Here is an 18,190-nt window from a genome sequence, read left to right on the forward strand (position 1 = left end):
ATAATTCCATTTTCCATGAACTCTGCACAGTCCCCACACAGGACGTAACAGTAACAATTCTGCTTAGTGTGTGCAGGGCCAGGATAAAGCGAGGCCAAGCTGATGGGTGGGAGGTGAGCAAGCTCATATTCTTGTGTCTTCTTAAGATTATAAACTCGACAGAGGCTCTGGAGAGCTAACAATAAACTACCATAAGCTCTGGCACTCTGGGAAAGCCATCAGCTGTAGTGAAAGCCCTCCCAGCTGCTCCCAGCCACGAACAATCTCTCTGACGCACAGACAGGATTTCAAATTCTTTACACATTAACTCACAGGCCAAGATAATTTGATAGGAGACTATATACCCTTGAACTCTGATGTCTTGCCAGAAGACTGCATCTGAATTCTACGCTTCTCCTTCAGAGTTTCACACCAGTGAAACTAATTACAAATTTAATTGATAAACATATCTTCGCTACGTGCCAAGTACTTGAGTCTACATGAATGGATGTATTCAATAACCACAGCATCCTACCCGGGAAGGACTAGCATTCTCTGGTTTATAGACAGACGGAGACACAAGGAGGAGGTTAAGGTCTGGTCTCATTTTAGAATTCAATGTACTCATTACCCCTATGCATCTCTACAGAAGCAGAGTCTGAATGGTAATCCTTCTAAAGATGTGTTTATCTTGTTACTTGATTTGCTCAAGAGGCAGAGACAGCAAGCTAGCTAGAGTCCACCCACCGGTTCACTCCCAAATGCCTACAACAGTCAGTACTGACTGGAAACAAACTCAAAACCTGGCCGCCTACATGATGGCGGGAACCTAACCACGTAAGTCAATCCACTGCCTCCCAGAACCCCCTTAGCATGAAATCAGGAGCCTGAGGTGAAGCTTGAACCCAGGCACTTCAGCTGCCAGTCCAAACATCTACGCTTGGTCTGCATGCTGTGACTTTCTCTTTAAGGACTGAGAGAGTGATTTTCCATCCACTGAGTCATCCTCCAAATGTCCACTGGCCAGGGCTGGGCCAAGTTGGAGCCAGAGTTCGGAATTCAATCAGGTCTCCCACATGGGCGGCAGGGACCTGAAGACCTGCTGCCTCCAGGGGTGTGAATCAGCAGGAAGCTAGAATCCAACGAGGAGCCAGGACTTGAATCCAGCCCTCCCGTAACGATGCAGAGGGCCCAGGCAGTACCCTGCCACCTGACATCAACTCTCCACCACACCTGTAGTTTTCAGAGTAGAGCATCAAGATGGCATGACTTGATCCCATCAAAAAAACCTGTGATACAGACTGTATTAGTTGTTAGAGATTAAAAGAATTTAAAAGGAAGTAAACTTATAACCGAGAGTATTAGTGTGGCCTTGGAGGACATGATCAGTAAATTTGACCCATTGCGGAAGTTCCTAACGAGAAATCAACAGCACAGCACGTATGTCCAGGGCACTGAGAGGAAGGGGACAGGCATGGGAAAGTGGAGGCAGACACAGAAAACACAGGATTTCCTCCTTGGGCTTAATCATAGGATCAAGAACACAAAACCAGAAGATAGCACAAGGAAAGGATTCCCCTTCCCGGAACACCCCTCTCCTGTTCTTCCTTTTTTATTTTTTTTTTTAATTTATGTATTTATTTTATTATTCCATGATGCAGTTCTATAGGCTCTGGGATTTCCTCCCCCACCTCCCAGTCCTCCTCCTCCAATTGCCCCATGTCATTACAATTAGTCATAAGCCCATCATTCTGTAATTTAAGTATAACTCTACATGTAGGTATGGACAGTGGCAGAGTCCAGCATGCTATTGTCAGGATACATTCAATAGTTTCATTGGGAGTCCATCTTTGCTTTGAAAGTAGAGATGCGTATTGCATTATATCTTCACATCTGTATGTGATAGTCTCTGCTACACAGTTACTATACATCCCCTTCAATAAAAGCTCATAACACAAAATCAACCACAGAGAGAAAAACAGAACATTTACAACATGAAGTTAAATAACGTGCTACTGAATGACCAATGTGTTGCTGAGGAAATAAAGAAGAAAATCAGGGCCTGGCGCGGTGGCCTAGCGGCTAAAGTCCTCGCCTTGAACATACTGGGATCCCACATGGGCACTGGTTCTAATCCCAGCAGCTCCACCCAGATCTCTGCTTGTGGCCTGAAAGTACGGCCCAAAGTCATGGGACCCTGCACTCGTGTGGGAGACCCAGAGGAGGCTCCTGGCTCCTGGCTTCGAATCAGTGCAGCACCGGCCGTTGTGGTCACTTTGAGGAGTGAATCATCAGACGGAAGATCTTCCTCTCTGTCTCTCCTTCTCTCTGTGTATCTGACTTTTCAATAAAAATAAATAAGTCTTCAAAAAAAATCAAAGACCTTCCTGAAGTAAATGATGCTATTGTGTGACCTATGTGTCAGGGAGGAAATTAATAAGAAAACAAAAACTTTTCTGAATGAATGAAAAGAAAAACAAAAATATCGACGCTCCCGAGATGCAGCAAAAGCAGTATTGAGCCAAGGGATTCTGGTTGCGTAAAATGTGTAGCTGCTGTCTCAGCAAGCAATCAAAAGGAAGTATGAGAAAAGGCCAGACACGGGCTCCCCTATGTGAAACCTTAATATGGGGGCCGGCACATGGACTAGCAGCCGTATGGGATGCCGGCACCACAGGCAGAAGACTATTCTGAAATGCTGCTACTCACTGGCCCAGGTAATTGTTTCATTTTTAAGTGTATTAAACTTTGGGGGCATTTATGAGGTGAGCTAGCAGATGGAAGATCTCTGTCTTGAAATAAAATGAAAATAAATAATCAAAAAAAAAAAAGCATGTTCAAGAACTGGTTTTTGGCTGGCTGGCTGAGGCGGAGACCTTACATGACACACAATCAAGGAACTCACAATAAAAGATGCTTGGGGTCTTCACAAACATGCAAATGAAAACCATGGCAGGTGTCACTTCATGCCCACCAAGGTGGGTATCACAAACCAAAAGGGCAGATAGCAAGTACTGGCAAAGTCATGGAAAAACTAGAATCCTCAGAGGCCATCGCTGCTGCTGAGGGTGGGGGTGGTAAGACCACACAACTGCTTTAGGAAACAGTGTGTATGGTTCCTCCAAATGTCCAAGCAAGGATTCCCAGATGAGCCAGCAAAAGCCCTGCTAGGGACACCTCAGGTGTAATAAAATCCCATCCACACCATCTCACATACACACGTTCACAGCAACAGTTGTCAGGACAGCCAAAACAAGGGATACAGCCCAAATGTTCCCCAATTAACAAATGGGAAAACACACTGTGCTGTCTCTCCATACAGCGGTATATTGTTGGGCACTAAAAGGAATGAAAGAGGTCAAAACGTGAAAAACATGTTCAAGCAAAGAAATCCAATCTGTCTCTCCCTCCCTCCTTTCTCTCTCTCTCTCTCTCTCTCTCTCTCACACACACTATATTTACATGTAATGTCCAACACAGACAAGCCATTGGAGGCCATGGCCACCAGGGAAAGAGATGATGAAAATGTTCTAATGCTACACAGCATTGATCATTACACAATTCTTTGCATGCACTGAACATCACAGCTGTAGGAGGTTAGACTGCAGCTGGCAATCCTGACATCACCTATGGGTGCCAGTTTGTATTCTGGCTGCTCCATTTCCAGTCCAACTCCCTGCTAATGTGCCTGAAAAAGCAGTAGAGAATGGCCGAAGTCCTTGGGCCGCTGTACCCATATGGGAGACCTGAAAGAAGCTGCTGGAGGAAGCCCTGCCATTTTAGCCATCTACGGAGTGAGCCAGCAAATGGAAGATCTCTCTATCTCTCTCCAACTCTGCCTTTCACATAAAACAAACCTTTAAAAATCCCAATGGATTGCACACTTTGAAAAAAATGCTCATTTATATGGAAAGCAGAATGTATACACAGAGGGAGACAGAGATGTTCCATCTGCTGATTTACCCTGCAAACAGCAAAGACTTGTGGGACCAGGCAAAGCCTGGAGCCGGAAATTCTATCCCCATCTCCCACTTAGGTGGCAGAAGCCTAGGTACTTGGCCCATCTTTTGCAGGGAGTTGAATGGGGAAATCAAGCCGCTGGGACTCAAACTGATGTTCACATGGGATGCCAGTGTTGCAGACTGTGGCTTAATACACAACACCATCCACAGGATTATGTGCTTTAAATGAGCAGATTTTAGGGTAGGTGAATTGCATCTCAAAACAGCTACCAAAAATAAGTAAGACCAGACATTCGGTCTAGCAGCTAAGACACCCTGGGTCCCAGGGTAGGTGTCTGGCGCAGTGGTTAAGTTACCAAACGATGCCTGCATTTTATATCAGAGCACCTGGTTCAAGTCTCAGGTCCCCAACTCCTGATTCCAGCCTATTGTGGATAAACAACCAGAGAGGGAACAGGCAAGGGTTCAAGTCTCGGGCCTCTGCAACTCATGGTAGACACCTCTGCTGAGTCCCTGGCTCCTGGATCCAGCCTGAGTCCCAGCTCTTGCTGGGATCTGGAGCGTGAACTCGCAGGAAGGGGAGTGTTCTCTCCACACGTGTGTGTATGTGTGTGTGCATATTTCTTACACACATCCTTTACTTCTTTCACTTTCTGTCATTCTACTTCTCAAAAAAAATATGTTAAAAAAAGTTCAATATATTCTCCACTAGTTTTAAGATTTAAGCTTTACCTAAATTTATAAATTGAAAGAAATCTTAACTAGAAGAGAAAAATAATTATATTAAAAATCCCTATAGGCAGTGGTTCGTGTCCCAGCTGTACTACTTCCTGTCTAGCTCCCTGCTAATGGCCAGGGAACAGCAACAGAAGATGGACCGCAGGCTTGGGACAGAGGAGATGGAGCGCCTGGCTTCAGCCTGCTCCAACTCCCGCCACTGCAGCCACCTGGGGAGTAGACCAGAGGATGGAAAACCTCTCCTTGTGTCTTTTCTTTCTCTGCTACTTTGATATTCAAATAAATATTTTTTTAAATCCCTAACAATGATCAATTTGGGACAACATTCTCAATCACTACACTGGAGAATTTTATTTGTCTCCCCTACTGGAAGAGAAGCTCCAGGAAGAAAGAAATTTTAGACCAAGTCTGCTCACAGTCAAATGGAATGTAAACCTTGTTCTCTCCTGGTTTCACACACAAAAAAGTAAGTTTTTTAAAAAGACACATGCATATGCTGTTGATGCTTTACAACACCTAGTGTTTGTCTCTATGTAAAAATGCATACACACACACACACGGTTTCTTTAAAAGTAGGAACCAGGAATACCCCAATTCTAACCATGCAAAAACAGTTGTGCAGACTCGGCAAAAGATACAGAAATGGTTACCGACCCCAAGGCATTCAAAGTAAATCCATGAAAATGACCTGTGTTTGGGTGAGCTGAATGCTCTGGACCTGTGGGAGCAGAAAATAAGCATTCGCTGGCTGCCTGGCAGAGCCCTCCGGAGAGATTCTGCGAGTGCCAATCCCAGATACCTGCAGGGAAAGAGACACAATGACTTCTCTGGGCCATGACGCCAAGACACCTCTGTAGGCGAAACTTGTCTCCATCACCAAGGCCTACAGGCTTTATTAATCCCACTGATACCTTCAGCTTCGTCTACAGAAAGCATGATGTGGCTAAGGTGACCATGTCTCCCACAGCTGTGCACCTCTGCACACAGCACAGGATGGGTCCACGTGTCCAGTGGAAGCCAGGAAGCACCCGCCATGGAAACGATTGAATACTTAAATTACAGGATGCCATACACCACCAAAGACATCACAGGTCCCACTTCAGGGACAGTCCTGCTTCTCTGCACACCGATGAGTTTCTTCACACTGCCTTCTTGGTGCTTTGCCGCCAACAGTGAACTCCCCGGATGCCGGGGATCCCGCCACACAGGCAATGCCTCCCCAACAGAACTTTCCTGAGCCACCAATGGGGCATGTAGCATCTCAGCCGTGCCCCACAGCACCTCCTGCAGGACCACCAAGAGCTGACAGCCTCAACTTTGAAAAGCCTGCTGTGGTTTGTACCTGCAAACCGTGTGCGAGACTTTCTTGTGTTTACACAAAACCCCTCAGAGAGCAGCAGTAGGTGACACAGGTCTGTGGTCAGCACGGAGGATGGCCACCTCGCCTGGGGGGCAGGGGACTGAACGCTGGAATATTTGACATCACCAACAGTGATTGAAGGAAGCTTCAAAATGGTGCGTGGCAGAGGCTCAAAATTTTTCAATTCCCTTTCCAGGTGGCTGGAAATCTGCTCGTATTTTAACAGCATAAACCAGGAGACAAAATTTCAACTTTTTAAAAGCCCTTTACAAACATTCAGATGGTGTGCAAATGGGTAAAGTGACTTACATGATAGGAAAGGATTCCATGGGAAGAGGTATTAATAAATAAAGAACTTTCGATGCTTCCTTCCTCTGTGGGCAAGAAAATGATGCGGAAGGAAGTTTTCCCCATTGCTGGGATTACCTGAAAGAGACAGGGACTTGATTAGCCGACTGGAGGAGTTCCCTGGGATGGCCAGTCTTTTATAGACTTCCCTTCCAACAACTTGTGTTAGTAGACATTAGCAAATCCTACACCTCTGAGTTGGCACAGAGGATCCCTGAGAATCCCCAAACTGATCCACACCTGACAATCCAGTGTGTCAGAGATGACACGTGATGGGACAGCTGCTGGGGCCTGTCCCCACAGGAAGAAGCCCTGGGCCTTCCCTCAGCTCCCACACCCATGTGCTTAGCTGTCTCTGTCCACCGCGGCTGTACAGACATCCATCAACACAGGCACACAGCTGTACCACAGGCAGGCGCCAGGGGACCACCAGCCCAACACAGGGCTTCTCTGTACAACACTGCCTTCACCTGAGCCTAGAGCCAGGAACAAGTACCAACAGGCAGAGTAAGCAAAATAAAGACTCACCAACAATTAGGATCTTTAAAAGTTAGGGGTCTGCATTGTGGTGCGCAGCTTAAGGCACTACTTGCACTGCCCACACTGCCAGCATCCCATACATGCTGCCGTTCAAGTCCCAGCTGTTTCACTTTCAATCCAGCTCCTTGGTCAGTGCCTGGGAAAGCACCACAAGATGGCCAAAGTGCTTGGGCCCCTGTGACACCCAGCCTGGTTCCTGGCTTTGGATTGGTGCAACCCTGGCATTGAGACCATTTGGGGAGTGAACTAGAGGTAGGAAGGGGTGTGTGTGTGTGTGTGTGTGTGTGTGTGTGTGTATAACTTCTAAATAACCCTTTTTAAACAATACATACATACAATTGAAGACCACTGTCAGAAATCTAAAGTACTAGAAAAGTGGGAGTTGAGCTCACAGGGAGGCATTCACTACCTTTCACTGTTCCAGGGCGAAAGACGGTCCAACTTTTTCTCTAGGCCTCGAAGGCAGGGTGGCCAGTACTGCACATGCGTACTGGGGACTGAGCACACGTAACGTGCATTTGCAGCAACTTCAAGGAACAACAAAAAAACCCTTCTTCTACCACAAAAAAGCCATGTGCTATATGACCATGTGGTTTGAACTCTCACAATTCTCCCTCCCAGTGGCAGCCACAGATTTCTTCTGGGAACAGGTAACTGACAAGATAAACGCTGAAGCAAACACACTGAAGGAAGAGGTTCAGGTAGCAGCAAAGTGGGAGACAGGGCACAGAAAGCAAACACCTGGGGCCAAGGCGAGCACGAGGCGCTGGCGGACCGCCAGCCAGCAAAGCCTGCAGGAGCACTCACCCTGCAGTGAACGGGAGGCACGTGGAAATGCCGAGCGGCTGTAAACACAGAATTCACCACCACCTCACGGTCCTGGCTAGGGTTGTAGGCATAGAGAATCTTCGCTGCGGGAAGTCCCAGGAACCTGGCAGGAGGAACAGATAAAGGGCATGTAGTGTGTGGCAGTAAGCACCCCCCCACACACACACACGTATCCATCTGTGACTCAGACCTCAAGAACCCCCATGGTGAAACATGGAATTTGGAGATCCATTTAGGGGCAGGTGTTTGGCAGAGCAGTTAGGATGCCACTTGAAGCGCTGGCATTTGTGGCACAAGCGGTTCAAGCCACCGCTGACAATAAGAGCATCCCATATGGGTGCTCCACTTCTGATCCTGCTTCCTGTTAATGTGCCTGAGAGAGTACCAGAGGATGACCTGTGTCCTGACTAGTCTACTTCCCCTCCAGCTCCCTGACTGCAGCCTGAGAAGGCAACAGCTTTACCAGATACTGCCACAGCAATATGCCCCTAAGTAACAAACTTGAAACATTTGGTGGAGGGAAAGGATATTAAATTTTGTTAAGAGAAACCTTAATTATAGCTAAATCTTCTGAGAAAAACAGAAACTCTACAAACATGGTATGGCAGCAGCTCTTTTCCATGTAAATGAGGGATCCTATAGGAAACTCTGCCCAGAGCTTTGTCTCCTTGCTCTGCACCCAGGCCCGGACACAGGTTTCAGGCACAATTTCAACACTTTTTAGGACCCTCTCTGTTAAGAATTCCAGCTACAGGGCCCGGTGCGGTGTGGCCTAGCAGCTAACGTCCTCACCTTGAATGCCCCAGGATCCCATATGGGTGCCGGTTCTGATCCCGGCAGCTCCACTTCCCATACAGCTCCCTGTTTGTGGCCTGGGAAAGCAGTTGAGGACGGCCCAATGCATTGGGACCCTGCACCCACGTGGGAGATCCGGAAGAGGTTCCAGGTTCCCGGCTTCGGATCGGCGCGCACAGGCCCATTGCGGCTCACTTGGGGAGTGAATCATCGGATGGAAGATCTTCCTCTCTGTCTCTCCTCCTCTCTGTATATCTGACTTTGTAATAAAATAAATAAAAATCTTTAAAAAAAAAAAAAAAAAAGAATTCCAGCTACAAGCAAGCGGGTGGCCTGATGTGCGGCTCCATGTCCCCTGCTCTCCACAGCCATGCAAAGGAGCTGCAGAGCGACCAGAGGGTCTCCACCAGCCCATTGCCCGCGGCCTCACCGCTACTGCCAGCGCCGTTTCACTGACTCCCACTGCCTGCTGCCACAGAGGAGACAGCACTGGCAAACGCCCCCCTCAAGCCACTTCTCCATAGGTCCTACCGCTGCAACCCAGAAACCAAACAGCTTTCTAATTTAAGCCAAAACCTCAGATTTGTTATGCTGATATTAAATTTGTTCTCTGATATTCAAAAGCGTGCTTCTGGAAAGAAATGACATGCACGTTACTTCTCTTACATGCCACGTGTTTTCCAAACTACTCTAACACTACTTTCAAATTCCTCAGACTCTCCTAGGTTTCCTTCCTCCTTTTGGGGGGTGAGGGGTTACTCTTTGTACATATGTTAATATAGGAATGATTTATATATAAATTATATATAATTTAATAACCTTAGTGTGTGGATGGATGGATAGATGGATGGATGGATGGATGGATGGATAGATAGATAGATAGATAGATAGATAGATAGATAGATAGATAGATAGATAGATATGGGAGGGGAGTGTTGCTCTACTTCTAATCATCAGTGTCAATGAAAAACTGTACATGGCCAACAGGCCAAACATTAAGTCTTTTACAAATAAAATAGATGTTAATGTATCTGAAACTGAGTTTTTTTAAGCATTCCTTTTTTTTCTTTAGAGATCTATTTAACTGAAAAGTGGAGTTGCTGAGAGGGAAAGGCAGAGAGAGAGACACGGAGAGAGAGAGAGAGAGATATCTTTCACCTGCTGTTGGCTTCCCACATGGCTGTAACGGCTGGACCTAAGCAGCCAGGAGCTCCACCAGGGTCTCCCATGTGGTGCAGTGGCCAAGCACCCGACCACCTCCCACTGTTCTCCCAGGTGCATTAGCAGGGGACTGGACTGGAAGTGAGCAGTAGTACTCACAGGGGATGCTGGCATTGCACTGGCTTAACCCACTACACCACAGTACGAGTCCTTCTATGCTGTTTGTAAACACAGAATTCTCTGCTCTTCTATGTAATTTATAGAAGGTTCACCTCAGAGCCCTGGACTTCCACATGTCTACCTTCTTGCAATTAAATCAAACCCTACACAGGGTCTTCCAAAATGCTTGTAGAAAATGTACATTATCAGAAAAGTATGGATGGATTTCAGAATATCCTGCACCAAAGTGAACTTCTTCTTTAACTGCATTTTCCAGAAACTTTTTCAAGCCCTCTCATGAGGATGTTCATGATGTTCGGCTTTGAGTAAGTAATACATGTCAACTGGGGCCAGGATCAGGGTGTAGTAAATTCAGTTTCTACCTGTGCTTCCAGCATCCCTTATGGGTGCCAGTTTGAGTTCCAGCTGCTCCATTTCTGATCCATCTCCCTGTTGATGTGAGTGGGAAACCATCAAAGAATGGCCCAAGTCCTTTGGCCCCTGCTCCCATGTGAGAGACATAGAAGAAGCTCCTGGCTCCTGATCATCTCAACTCCAGCCATTGTGGTTATTTGGAGAGTAAGTCACAGATTTCCTGCCCTCCCTCCCTGTAAAATTTGTCTTTCCAAATAAAAATTTAAAACTCTCCAGGGCCAATGGAGTAACACAGCACACTAAGCCTCCGCCTGTGACAGTGGCATCCCACGTGGCCACCAGTTCGTGTCCTGGCTGTTCCACTTCCCATCCAGCTCCTTGCTTGTGGCCTGGGAAGGCAGTGGAGGATGCCAACTCCTTGGACCTCTGCATCCACATGGGAGACTTGGAAGAATCTCCCGACTTTGGATCATCTAGGCTCTGGCCATTGTGGAGTGAGCCATCAGAGAGAAAATCTCCATCTCTCCTTTTCTCTGTAACTCTCCCTTTCAAATAAAAATGAAATAAATCTAAAAAGTTAAATTTAAAAGAGAGAGAAGTTTCAGTCATCCAAAGTAGCACTCCACCTTATAGCCACAGCTTCCTATAATATTCAAGTAACTGAAACAGGAGACTGCTGGCTGTAAAGATCCCAGCATCTCGCAGTGGAGCGCACCAGCAATGCAGACCTCAGTCACCGCTTCCACCAGGAGCCTTAGCCATCCAGAGAATGCTGGCCTCAACCTGCTTCCCACTGGGCTATTTTTGTTCCATTTCCTTAAACTCTATTTTTAAAAGCATTACAAGGATATGAATTTAACTTCATGAGCGACAACTGGAAATGACTCTGTGAATTTTATACCCACCCCCCGAAAAAGAGCTATTAAAATGCCTAATGAATGATTAGCACTTTTCAATGTGGGATCAGCAGAATGCTGGCCCTTAAAATTAACACTAAAATGTAGGCAGGCAGCAGCTAAGGAACATGATCCTAATTTTGCTTCCTGGGGAGAAATCAGAGTATGACCTGAGATGTGGTTTGTTCAAGGTTAACATCAACACAGAAAATGGCAGAAGTTGACTGAGGGTCCTGAAGAAAGCAGAGGTGCTCCCTAGCTATACTCTACACCAAAGTCTCGATGGGATACCAGTCGTTAGAAAGAAGACGAAAGCTAACTTTTTTTTTTTTGCTTGAAAGGCAGATTTATAGAGAAGGGGAGGAAGAGGGGGAGGCAGGGAAGTAGAGGAAGAGAGCGAGAGAGCGAGAGAGCGAGAGAGAGAGAGAGAGAGAGAGAGAGAGAGAGCAATCTTCCATTCACTAGTCCACTCCCCAAATGGTTGCAACGGCCAGAGCTGGGCTGATCTGAAGCCAGGAGCCAGGTACATCTTCTGGGTCCCCCACATGAGTGCAGGAGCCCAAGGAGAGCCATCCTCTGCCCCTAAGCAGGGAGCTGGATCAGAAGTGGAGCAGTTGGGATTAGAACCTGCACCTACATGGGATTCCAGTGCTACAGGCTAACGATCAGCAAACGACATCACATCAGCCCTGAAACCTAATTTTAAATGTGTTCTAGTTTAAACTTTGTTCGTATTGAGATTTGTAGCTTTTAAACTCCAGCAAATTTACTGATTCCTATAGTCAGATCCTGGGCCTCACAAATAAAAACTGCATTGGTGGGGCCACACTGTGGCACAGCAAGTTAAGTGAACGTCCCACATGTGTACCAGTTCAAATCCCAGCTACTTCACTTTCATCCAGCTCCCAGCTAATATGCCTGTTACAGCAGCAGAAGATGGTATAAACCTTCAGGCCCCTGCACCGACGCGAGAGACCCTGGCAGAGCTCCAGGCTCCTGGCTTCAGCCTGGCTCTAACCAGCTGTTGAGGCCATTTGGTGCATGAATTGGGTTGGAAAACCTTTTCTCTCTCCCTCTCTTTCTCTTTACATAGTCAAATAGAGACATTTTTAAATGATATATACCCTCAAACCAGACCTACCTTGACTATCCTTCCAGACACTGACATACAATTCAAATGACAAGTGACATAATTACACTTGCGAGAACATTAATGTACTAACATAAATGTTAACTAAGCCATACAAAAATAATTCAAATCCAAAAACCAGCAATCTTTACGTCAAAGAATTTAGATGTATTTGTTGTCAGTGCATTTTTTTTTAGCTACCAGGATCAGCATATGTTCCCCGTGCATACACCCAGGGCACTGTGTACAGGATTTTTATGCAACTGAGGAAAAACTGTCATCAACATATGGGGGATCCTGTGAGCTAGAGTTGTTGCCTGCCCTCGGCTGTGCTTAGCTTACTACCATTCATTCCATTGTATCTACTAATCCATAACAGATCCCTGCAGTGAAACTTCCCTTTTCACTAAGCCAAAATGCTCTCTCAGAACCTGAAATCAATGAGGCGATCCTATATGCAGCTTATTCATATTACCAACTGAATTACCACAAGTTGAGTTCTAATGAAATAACTTAAGAGTAATTACATTTAAAAAGTCTGACACAGGCCTGGCGGCATGGCCTAGCGGCTAAAGTTCTCACCCGGAAAGCACCAGGATCCCATATGGGCGCTGGTTCTAATCCCAGCAGCTCCACTTCCCATCCAGCTCCCTGCTTGTGGCCTGGGAAAGCAGTCGAGGACGGCCCGAGGCTTTGGGACCCTGAACCCGTGTGGGAGACCTAAAGGAGGTTCCTGGCTCCTGGCTTCGGATTGGCTCAGCACCGGCTGTTGCACACAACTTTGCTGCAAACTCAAAACAGTTCTGCCAACAGAGCTTTGGCACCCTCTGCCACTGGCTCCCCTCTCCCCGAACCTCTAATTTGAAATCCCATCATGCTGCTGTGTTTTTCCACGGCGAAGCTAGCACAGACAGCCAGAGTCCCCGAGGCACATCTGCCCTTAGCTTCCCTGACCCCACACCCACCAACTTTGGCTTGCCCCAAGCTTCCACCAGAGTTCCAGGACCAATCCACAGACCCCAAGACCTCCATTGCAAGGTTCTCAACCCAAAAATGAATGCCGTCTTCCCCAGTGAGACTTAGTTCCTCACTCAAAGGCACTGTTAGTATAGTGAAGTGGGGAGGCCAGAAGGCAGGGGGAGGGGAGAAAAACCAGACAAGGAAATGAGGCCAACTCAGAAGAACTCAAAGGACCTCAGGAACCATCAATATCTAGCATTTTTCAGTATGAAAACTCACCTGGGCCTCGCTTTGCACATGCCAGGATTCCATATGGGTGCTGGTTCATGTCTCGGCAGCCCCGCTCCCCACTGTAGCCTGGGGAAGCAGCCCCGCTCCCTGACTGTAGCCTGGGGAAGCAGTCATGGATGGCCCAAAACCTTGGGACCCTGCACCCGCATGGAAGACCAGAAGAAGCTCCTGGCTCCTGGTTTCAGATCAGCTCAGCACTGGCCATTGTGGCCACTTGGGGAGTGAAATCAGCAGATGAATAATCTTTCTCTGTCTCTCCTCCTCTGTATAATTCTGACCTCCCTAGATAGATAGATAGATAGATAGATAGATAGATAGATAGATAGATGGGGAAGGGAGAGAGAAAATGTTCTGACTTGTTTTGTTTCGATATTTTAGTATATCTGCTGCCAAAGCAAACACATCACCCTGACTTGTTTTGGAAAAAAACAAAGTTTTCACACTGGTTTCTCATTAAATAGTATAAAGCATATTTAACCAAAAATTTTTGAGGAAATGGTTAAAACAACTTTATATTCTTTTTCATGAAAATATTCCTTTTCACAAATCCCAGGATTAATATCTTTTCATATCATTAACATAGTCAAAATTTAATACTGTTCATAATAAAAGACAACCAAGAGTAAATTATACAAATTATCTTCAATGTAACTAACAAGGTAAAGATACTTACTGCATTCCAAAATCTAGAACTGATGGTTGAAAATGTAAGCCTTTCCCACTAAACAGTTTGTCAGAGAAGCTAAAAAAAAAAAGAAAGAAAGATTAATTTTTGTTATGGTTTTTAAAATCTGGATGATGATTTAAGAGGACTTATTTAGCAACTTTCAATGGGTCATTAATCATTTTATTCCCGTTCACTTGCATTTGAACCAGACTGTAAATGATGGGATTGAATGATTGGTATATGTGCTGCCAAAGTGAGCACAATTGAATGATTGGAAGTCAAGTGAAATTCCAGAGTTGCAAACATTGAAGAAACTCAGAACCTTCAGGGTAGGACTCTACGTCAAATGGTCAGCCAGGAAAAGCATTCATAGACGAAAAGACATTTCATGTTTAAAAGGCTTCGTTTCTGCAGAAATCTATAGAACATGGCTATTTCTATGAGCTCCAGCTCAACAGCAGACGTATGAGTGGGGCAGGAACCTGGCATGGCAATGATATGCAGATCACACAGCGACACCAGCTTCTTGCTAATGCAGACCCTGGAGACAGCAGATCAGGAAACTGGGCTCCTGCCACCCAAGTGCGAGATGATGAGCCCCTAGCCTGTGGACATCTCAGGGGACTGCAGGGCAGGAATCAACCATTGGATGAGAAAACGCCATGTACCTCTCCAGTAAGCACAACAGACAGTTCAAAAGAAAACACAGCCAGGTCAGGTGTGTCATGGGAAAGGGAATGGCTCAGCACAGCCAGGACAGCTCGGGAAAGCTCGATGCACCATGTTTGTAGTTTCAAGAATGACAACCACACAGAAGCCTCACAGGGAAGGCCACAACCTCAGCAGCTATGTACAACTCACCATCACGACCTCATTTGCCTTTGGACTCAAAAGCCACAAAATAACAAAAACGTAACAGAACATATAAAGAAACACATCAGACATCTCAGTCTATAAACACACTTCCAGGCATAACACACACAAAAAGGAGGATACTTTGGCATGTTTGTGGAAAAGTAGAAAGAAGAGGTGAGTTCAGGAGTAACCATTTGGCCTATCGGCAGTTACAATGCTATTTGGAACATTCATGGCTGAGTGTCTTACAAACACAGTACTTACGCTTCTGTGCCTGTATGTGATCCATCAATTGATCTCTCATTCACCAACTCAGCCTATACATGCCTGGAATGACCTGAGATAGGCCAGGGAAAAGCCAGGAGCCTGGAATTCAAACCCAGCCTCTCAGGTTAATACTGGCAGGCAGAACTGGAAGGCAACAGAGCTGACATGCAAACCCAAATAAACACTCCTGCACAAGACGCAGGCATCTAAGCCACTCTGCCAAACACCCACCCCTACACATACAGACCATCCAGTGCCATCTGACACTGCACCATCAAAGCCACAAAATCCCAAATGGGTCAACTGGAGAAGCTCCCGAAGATAAGAGTCATGTACTGCTTTCAGAGCCCGTAAGCAGCTTTGCAAAGTACAATCCAGCCAGGATCTCCTCCAACCAAAACTGGGGCTGAGGCTGGTCCTGACATCTGAGTGTCACACCTGCTGACCAAGAAGCAGCTGGGGGGCCTTGGGCCATGGGCTCTCGAAAGGTACTGGAAACTGTGGAAACCAGGCAGACTGCCCCGCCTCTAGCAGCCCTCCCCCAACCCTCTCTCCAGATCCTTTCCAGTAGCTTCCACATTGGCATGTCCCAGCCTCCACTTACCTCTCTCTCCACTCATTCCGAGCATGGACTGAGAGGCATGCTGATATATGCTAGAATCTCTCAAGTTCGGGAATGGCAGCACTGGGGGACAGGTACCTGACCCAGGGGTTAAGCTGCCGCCTGGTGTACATGCATCCAGCATCACAGGGCCTGCGTTCAAGCCCCGGTCCTGCTGTCCATCCATCCAGCTTTCTGCTGACCTGTGCCTTGGCAGACAGGAGGTGATGGTTCACGTAACTGGGTTCCTATCACTTACATGGCAGACCCAGACTGAACTCCATGTCCTGGTTGCCATGGCTACTGCTGCCGTCCGGACAGTAAACCAGCAGATGAGGGTTCTCGCTTTGTTTTTCCTTCAAATAAAAGTTTAAAAAGTCCGAGATTGGGCCCGGCGGTGTGGCCTAGTGGCTAAAGTCCTCACCTTGCACGCGCTGGGATCCCATATGGATGCTAGTTCCTGTCCCAGCAACTCCACTTCCCATCCAGCTCCCTGCTTGTGGCCTGGGAAAGCAGTCGAGGATGGCCCAATGCATTGGGACACTGCACCCATGTGGGAGACCCGGAAGAGGTTCCAGGTTTCCGGCATCAGATCGGCACAGCACCGGCCCGTTGCGGCTCACTTGGGGAGTGAATCATCGGACGGAGGATCTTCCTCTCTGTCTCTCCTTCTCTCTCTGTATATCTGACTTTGTAATAAAAATAAATCTTAAAAAAAAAGTCCAAGATTATTTACTTTCAGAGGAGGCCATTAACACTCTCAGATACCTCCCAAAATGATATGCAAGCATGCAAAGGAGACAGAGGGGATGTGGTGCCAAGGGCAGGTCCCCAACTAGCATCCCACTCCAGATTGAGCTGCCCAAGGCTCAGCATTCCAGGAGTACAAAGAACGGGCAGTCCTATGTACCAAAACACTGTATTTTTTTAAACAGTTATTTATCTTATTTGAAAGGTAGGTACAAGAGAAAGAGAGAGAGAGACAGCGAGCAAGCTTTCACCAGCTGGTTCACACCCCCAAATGGCTACAGAGGCCAGGGCTTGGCCAGACCAAGCCAGCTGTCACATCTCTGGGTCTCCCACATATGTGGCAGTGGCCCAAGTATTCAGGCAACCTTCTGCGGCTTTCCCAAGGGCATGAGCAGGGAGCTGGATTGGAAGAAAAGCAGCCATCACTCAGACTGGCACGCCTATTGGATGCTAGCGTGGCACGCAGCAGCGCACTACACAACCCCAGCTCCTCAGAAAGGCCAGCCCACTGTATAAACAGTGAGCAAAATCACTAAGGTGAGCCTTCTTCCTGCTCTGAGAACTGAAAACGGAAGCTGCCAAGCTCCAAGCCTCAAGGGATCAGCTGAAGTTGGGCAGATGATCAAGAGGCAGAATTCTAACCTCCATCTGTTGAGGGCAGAAACATGAACCCCACACATTAAGTTCACACAACCCCTCCAGGGGCGCAATGCCATCCACGCTGTGGGTCAGAGGCCAGGCTGCTGTCCGGGCCCAGGGCCTTTGCTCTCCACTCCTGAGTGGTTGGCGAGCGACCCCTAAATCTTAGTCTCCTAAATCTTAGCCTATACAATGGAACCGACAACAGGATCTGCCTTACTGGCACCGGGAGGGTACAATGCAGGGCTGCAGCCCTTGCTTCATGCCTGGCACAGCCCAAAAGACCAGGAACATCAGATCGTGTTACTGATAGGACGCTATTTATTGCACACGGAGAACAGCTGCACGGGTCATCTGAGCTGGATGCCACAGTGCCCTGCTGACTTAGAAACACCAATGAAGCAGTAATGAAGAGCTCTAGAGAAAACACAAACCCAGGCCGTCACGGCCTCACAGGCTTCTGCACTCCCAGGACAGAAAGTTTCACATCCCCAGCAAAAACCCAAACATGGAGGACCCAACCTGAATATAGCAGATGCCTCAAATCTTTGGGCCCATGCAGCCACATGTAACACCTGGAAGCAGCTCCTGAGTCCCAGCTCCGGATGGGCCCACTCTGGCTCTGGTGACCACTTGGGGGAATAAACCAGCTGATGGAAGCGCTCTCTCTGTCTCTGTCTTCTCCTTCTCTCAGTAATTCTTTCATGTAAAATAATTTTTTAATGAATTATTTATTCATTTTTATTGCAAAGTCAGATATACAGAGAGGAGGAGAGACAGGGAGGAAGATCTTCTGTCCAATGGTTCACTCCCCAACTGTCCACAATAGCCGGAGCTCAGCAGACCTGAAGCCAGGAGCCAGTAACCTCTTCCAAGTCTCCCAGGCAGCT

General features: G+C 47.1%; 1 protein-coding gene across 2 annotated transcripts in view; it reads right to left on the reverse strand.

The window, feature by feature from the left end:
- TMEM131L (transmembrane 131 like) overlaps window positions 1-18,190 on the reverse strand; it is a 173,832-nt gene that overhangs the window by 65,462 nt on the left and 90,180 nt on the right. For both annotated transcript variants that reach the window (XM_004598469.2, XM_036495075.2), the window contains exons 4-7: window positions 14,195-14,263; window positions 7,735-7,858; window positions 6,349-6,465; window positions 5,368-5,478 (exon numbers count right to left, since the gene is read on the reverse strand). In XM_004598469.2, the coding sequence (XP_004598526.2) occupies window positions 5,368-5,478; window positions 6,349-6,465; window positions 7,735-7,858; window positions 14,195-14,263 (421 nt within the window). The remainder of the gene's footprint in view (window positions 1-5,367; window positions 5,479-6,348; window positions 6,466-7,734; window positions 7,859-14,194; window positions 14,264-18,190) is intronic.

This window comes from Ochotona princeps, chromosome 7, assembly GCF_030435755.1.
Source record: "Ochotona princeps isolate mOchPri1 chromosome 7, mOchPri1.hap1, whole genome shotgun sequence".
Taxonomy (NCBI): domain Eukaryota; kingdom Metazoa; phylum Chordata; class Mammalia; order Lagomorpha; family Ochotonidae; genus Ochotona; species Ochotona princeps.